General features: G+C 38.2%; 1 protein-coding gene across 1 annotated transcript; it reads left to right on the top strand.

Moving 5' to 3' along the window:
• Positions 1-4101: 4101 nt before the first annotated feature.
• LOC101300171 lies at positions 4102-6424 on the top strand. Its single transcript, XM_004305112.1, has 8 exons — positions 4102-4287; positions 4406-4711; positions 4840-5108; positions 5237-5410; positions 5499-5606; positions 5707-5782; positions 5870-5968; positions 6344-6424. Exons 1-8 carry the CDS (start codon positions 4102-4104, stop codon positions 6422-6424), a joined length of 1299 nt encoding a protein of 432 aa, XP_004305160.1.
• Positions 6425-6841: the final 417 nt, after the last annotated feature.

The following is a 6841-nucleotide window of genomic DNA, read 5'->3' as shown; positions in this document are numbered from 1 at the left end:
CTTTGAACTTGAATACTGGAAATATATTCCAGTACGCCATATTCTTGATGTGATGCACATTGAGAGAATTGTTGCGATGCCATAATTGGGACCCTCTTGAATATTCCTGGCAAGACAAAGGATGGAGCTGCTTGCCGTTTGGACATGGTCGATATAGGCATCAAAACTGACTTGAAAGTGGTAGCTGGGGAGAAAAAGGCCAAGTTGCCTTTGGCTAGTTGGAATTTGCTGCATCATGAGAAAAAAATAGTCTGCAGATCCTTTTTTTGGAATGTCAGTTCCTACACACTTCTCCTCAAATATTAGTAATCTGGTCTCCATGGAAGATTTAAATCTGGTCGGTCTTAAGTCACATGATTGCCACACAGTGATGCAGTACCTACTCCCCGTTGCATTAAGATCAGTTCTAGAGAAGGCTGTTAGGTATGCCATTATTCGGTTTTGCCTATTTTTTAAGGCAATTTGTAGTAAAGTCATAGATGTTTCTAGACTTAAACAAATGCAAGCAGATCTGGTTGAAACCGTTTGTTTGCTTGAAAAATTCTTCCCACCTTCATTTTTCGACATTATGATTCATCTAACAGTACATCTTGTTAGAGAAGTTGAATGGTGTGGCCTTGTGTTTTTCCGATGGATGTTCCCATTCGAGAGGTACATGAAAGTACTCAAAGAGTATGTTAAAAATCGACATTTTCCTGAGGGCTGCATGGCTGAGAAGTATATTGTTGAAGAAGCTGTAGAGTATTTAGAAGAGTGTATCCATTCTAGTGGTATCACTGTGGGAATTCCATCCACAAGCAAAGCTGGAAACTACAAACAGAGCAGGCCCTTATCACGGCCAACTATCATATCTGTGTACGGAAAGCAGATGCATCTTGCACACCTTTGTGTCTTACAAAATATTGAAGACGTCCAGCCCTACATCAAGTAAGTGTATATATCAGCCTTTTTTTTATTTTTTTATATTTCAATACCCTTTAACCTTAAAGTTTTTCAGAGCTTAATGGTTTTCCTTGTTCTTTGGTCTAGGGAGCACAATGAATATTTGGAGTTGATTTACCCAAATAATGTGAAGAACAAAGAAGTGGATGAGGGAAAAACATAATGCAACATTTCCAGACTGGTTAAAAGAAAGGGTAAGTGAAATTATATACTATGTGATGGTACAAGTGTTATTTTACAAAAATTGAAAATGTATGTCACATAGGCTTCCTCCTTTTTTAATTGAACAATCGTTGTGGCAGATTGCAAATCAATTGAGGCTGAAATCCGATAAAGTTTCACAAACATTAAGGTGGATGGCTGCTGGTCCCAAAAATCAAGTGCCAACCTATGCTGCTTACCATGTCAAGGGAGTTGAATACAACACCAAAGAGAGAGACAGCGTTCGATCATTTCAAAACAGCAGTGTAACATTGCTTGCCAATGCAATGAAAGTTGCAAGTGCGAGGGATCAAAATCCATCCGACGGTGCTATGGACTTTTATGGAGTTATTAGAAGTATATGGGAGGTGGACTACTATAAGTTTAGGGTTCCTATGTTCCACTGTGATTGGGTAGAGAGTACTAGAGCCGTCAAAGTAGACGAACTTGGGTTTACGTTGGTGAAACTGAATAGGTTAGGGCATTTAAACGATCCTTTTGTGTTAGCTACACATGTGAAACAAATATTTTATATTGAGGATCCCCTAGATGCGGAATAGTCAGTAGTCGTGAGGTGCCCGAATATAGACTACCATGGGGTTGATGATGACGATGAGGTTGAAGACACAGATGAACAATCGTTCATTCCAGCAATGCCATCAGTTGACACATTTGATGATGTAGATCAGAATCACCCTAGCAGACATATGCGCGATGGCAATGAAGGAATATGGATAGATAATAGTAGCTTACCTGGTCACGTTAATAGTGAATTTGAAGGCAATGAATGGAATGCTAGCTAATAGGACTGTAATATTTATATAATTGAAGTTATTAGAACAACAATCTGATGTTTTGTTTGAAATGTGATTGATATATTTTCTTTTAACACATAACATTGTTGCCTTAATTATGAAGAGTGTGTTTTTCTGTATTGTCCTATTTTTCTCGACATTATTGTTCTTCTTTTTTAACCTTAGTATGCTAGCTGACCAGTCTTTTTTAAATGGGTTTCAGGTAATGGCACCAGCAAGGAAATGTCTTAACTCTTTAGGTTCAAAGAAGGGACAAAAAAAAACGGGCAGCTGCAGAAAATATTGCTTCCAGAATCAAGGCGACGCGACAAAAGCCGGCTATAGCTTCTGATAGTATTCCAGCAGCGTCTACTTCTACACAAAAGAATGCAGCTGATATTGCTAGAAGAATCGATGTTGTGCGACAACTGAAGAAGGCTGCAGTTTTCGGTACAACAACCTTGGATTCTGGGAAGACTTTACATACTTCTCCTCAAGCGGATGCCACCCTTGAGAAAAATGCAACTCCAAGTGATGAAGCAGTGTCAACCCCGAAGAAGATGAAGTATAGCCGGAAGGCCAAGTCCAGTTCAGTTTCAACCAGTGCAAAGCCGAGAAAGAAGAAAGAACAAATTTCTCATGCGGAAACCCCCAATATTACTGGAGGTCTGTGATTACTATCCAGACCGATGGTAACTATGGCAAGAGTAACAAAGCGACTGATCAGAGGGATCAAGCTTCCCATAGAATCTGATGACAGGGGGACACCAATAGGTAAAAATGCTGCAGATATGCAATCGTACATTGGGGTCTTAGCATGTACGACGATCCCCATCATCTTTGATGATTGGAGGAATGTGGATGATGAACCTAAAGAGAAGATATGGGAAGCAATTCTGGTAATTTTTTTTTCATCGACTTAATGAGTTACATAGGTCTTGACTATTATTTTTCTTTTAATTTCAGTAAAAATAGCATTAGTTATAGGTCTTGACTATTATTTTTCTCTTGTTTTATGAACGAGGCTTATGTGATCCCTCAGCAATGTAGAAGATTTGTCCTTAAATCTGTAGGAACCAAATGGCGGGAATTCAAGAGCACACTGACCACTCACTACGTTATGCCATTCAAGGACAGTCTTGAGAAGTTGGAAAATCCTCCTGATGATTATAGATGCATCCCCAAGCTGCATTGGTCGCTTTTTGTGGAAGATAGGATTAGTGAAGAATTTAAGGTTTGTGAACATGTTTTTATGTCCACCTTGTTGTTTAAGATGGCTTACAACCAATAAAATGTTAACATTGTGGTTCCTGAATTCTATGCTTCGCAGGAACTGCGGGGAGTTCAAAGTGCAAAGAGAAAGCTTAACAAGTACAATTACAGGATGTCACGTAAAGGATATGCTCAATCAAGAGTGGAATTGGTAAGTTTTGGTTGATAACAAATATTTTTCCTTAATCAAAATGTGTTCTACTTCTAACATGATTCTGCTTTGTTATATTGTTGCAGGCTAAGAAGTTGGGAGTCCCAATTGAGATGCTGGACCGTGCCAGAATGTGGCTGAATGCACATTCTGACAAGGATTGTAACTTCTCATCACCTGAGGTGGCGAAGACGGCCAAAAGGATTGTAAGTCCTATTAGAATCACTCGGTAATTTACCATTGTTCAAGGACTATGAAAATTAATATTAGTTGTTTTATGTTGTATGTTTAATGTTAAGCTTTTGTTTCAGGAAACCTTAAAAAAACAAGAATCTGAGGGATCACTTACCACAGTTGGGTCAATAGATGTTCTCACCTTAGCACTGAAGAAACCAGAGCATCCCGGTAGGGTAAGAGGAGTTGGGGGTTTTGTTCAACCTGATGTTGTCTTCGACTTGCCAAGAAAGCGAAAAAGAGGTGGTGGTTCTTAGGCAACCAGGAAAAGTATAAGGCTTATATTGGAGGAGGAGCAAGAGGAGTTTATGACAGAACAAAAAGCAAAATGGGAGGAGGAAACTGAAAAAAGGATACAGAAACTTGATGAAAAATGGAAAGCTCAGTTTGAGTCACTGTTTGGAAGGCTGTAGTCTACCGGTGTGCAAATCCCTACACCTGTCACACCAGTGAACGAACTCAAATTCAGGCAATGGGAGCTGCAATCCCAATTTCGAGAAGGTTCAAATGGCGACGAAAATAAATGCTGAGCTCAGCTCGGTCAAGAAGAGATTGAATTTAGATGCTGAGAAGTTCGTGGAGGATGCGATTGACCCCCATGAAGTACCTGACCCTAAGCAGAATGAAGAAACAGCAATGGACTTGGATGAGGTTACAGACTTTGCTCCAAAGGCTGCAAATTATATTACTCTGGTAATTTAACTCTTTTCTCCTTTAACTCCTCTCTATTTTCATCATTAGGTTTTACTGTCAGCTATGAATTAAACGAATAAGATTTAAGTAATTTTTATTTTTCCATTGTTTGTGTTAGGATTTGACTTGTGGTGAAAATGAGTGTCGACTGGCAGTAGATACAGTGGAAAATATAGTTGCCATTGCAAAAGTCATTGATGTCGGTGGTGAGTCAAGCAATCAGCTACTACATGGTGTGCCATTGGGCGAAAACAACGTGCGCGTTTCAGTTATACGGGCTATTAAAGGTGATGCCCTGGTACCGATTCCAGTGAGGGATGAGATTTTAACCGTGGACGATGCGGTTGGGAGCTGTGTTGCCTGGCCTAAGGACCTGGTTGTTACACATGGAGCAAAGGATGTTACTGCAACAACTGAAACAAAAGTACTGCAATATATATGTCTGATGTACTTTATTTATGTGCAATTATATTTGAGTTTTTTTTTTACAATAGTTCATGTTTTAATTCCTCATTTGCTAACATGTATTTTCTCTTAATTTTGCAAAACAAGAAACCAAAACGTGGTTATGGCAGGAAGAAACCAATTCAACGCATTCAGGACAATGAAGATCTGGATAATTTGCCCCCGAATATGCCGATGGCATTAATTGACTTATGCAATTGGGCAAACACTTTTCTTAAGGAAGGGAAGACAGTGAACACTGTGTTTCAAGCAGATCTTTTTGGACATCCAAAGAAAGCATATATATGCAGAGCTGATGTTTACGCCACAGCCCACAAAAAAGAAGTATCGAACGGTGCTCTTTTCTTCTACATGATGTAAATTATTATACTTGTTTACTGGTTCTTATATTTCATAATGGATTATGCGGCTGAATTATGAAGCATGTTTCTTTGTTTATTTTGAAGTAGTTATAATCATTTCATGTTGCAATATGTGTTTGTAGCTACTTGAATAAAGTATTAAAGCAGAACAAGATGGAGGATATGATGCGGTTTGTCGACTCTGATAAAGTCAGTGCAATTGGAAGTGGAACTCCCACAGCGAGGTCTCGTGATCTGTCTGTTATGTACAAGAATGGGAAGCCTGGGCAGATCTATTTGATTCCATATAACACAGGGTACGTAACAATGAACTAGATTTTATGGGTACAAATGATTTAGTGCTTAAGACAAACATCTGGGATGACATTGTATGTTATTGCATAGTCAACACTGGACCTTGACGATTGTGAACCCGGAATTGGAAACCGCACGCTATATGGATCCACTGAAAAGGCGCCTGGATGGAAGTGAATGGCCTGCTATTGTCACTGAGTAAGTGTGTGCTAGTTTTCCAATATGGTCTAGCCTTTTAGTATTACTCATTGATCAATTCAGCCATGAAGATGCTAACTATTATTTTTTTTGTTGGAAGCTCCATAAAAATGTACAAAGGCCTACTGAAGAAGCAGCCTGGAAAGAAGAAAGCATCTCCTTGGAAGCCTCTACTTGTAAGCACTTTAAAATTTAGTAGTATATAATTTTACAGTAAAATTTGATTTTTGTTACTGTTTGATAAGCCTGATTCATAATTTCAGGGTGCTCCGATACAAAGATATGATGTGAGTTGTGGATATTACGTCATGCGCTACATGAAGGAAATTTTGGAGGACGACAACATTGACCTTGATAAAAAGGTACTGCAATTTTGTAGATTAATCATGACCTGCTTATAAGTGATGGACATTGGTGATTTAAGTTTTATGAATTAGCTAGCTCTTGGAACTAGTATGTTTATGTAAATCCATAGGATGGTGAGATTCAGGAACCATATATAAACTTTATATATACTTGTGTCTTCACATTTATGTATTTATATGGATAAACTTGGCAGTGGAATGGATGCGATTATATTCCAACTATACATCAGCTATTTGACACTTTTTTTTTTATTGGCACTTTTTTTTTTATTGGCACTTTTTATAATGCTGACACTGTTATTTAGTTAATTTATGTATTTTCTGATGATACGTACACTGGAAACTCATTATGTATGCTGCATTTGCTTTCAGTGGGGAACTAGGGCTGGTCTGACTTACACAGCTGAGGAAATTGATGTGATTCGAGGAGAGTGGGCAGAGCATGTGCTATAGTTTCCGGACCAGTAAAATCAGACTTGATGTTGGTTTATGGTAGTATAGCTCATACATAGGTGTGTTGCTTTACTGCATTATAACTTTGGAACATGATAAATAGTTATGACTAATATGCCTATTTTGTGGGTCTGATGCCAACTAGGTAGCTAAGTTATTTTATGTTGAACAAATTTACTTATGCGCGCGAACATATATTTTTGTTTATATATGTTGTGTACTTGGAAATATCTACAAGGTTTTGTTTAATTTAAGTAGTATGATCTACAAGTTTAATGCAGCTTGATTCCTTTATGGTTCATAATGTGTGAGGTTTGATTGGCATATATGGTTTAGAATGCACAAGTTTTTGTACCAAATTGAGGCTGTTTTACCATATGAACAGTACTTTTTGAGCTAAAACAGACAGGCAACATC

Source organism: Fragaria vesca, linkage group LG6, assembly GCF_000184155.1.
Source record: "Fragaria vesca subsp. vesca linkage group LG6, FraVesHawaii_1.0, whole genome shotgun sequence".
NCBI classification, from domain to species: domain Eukaryota; kingdom Viridiplantae; phylum Streptophyta; class Magnoliopsida; order Rosales; family Rosaceae; genus Fragaria; species Fragaria vesca.
Note: the sequence above shows the minus strand (reverse complement) of the source record. Positions and strands in the feature narration are given on the sequence as shown.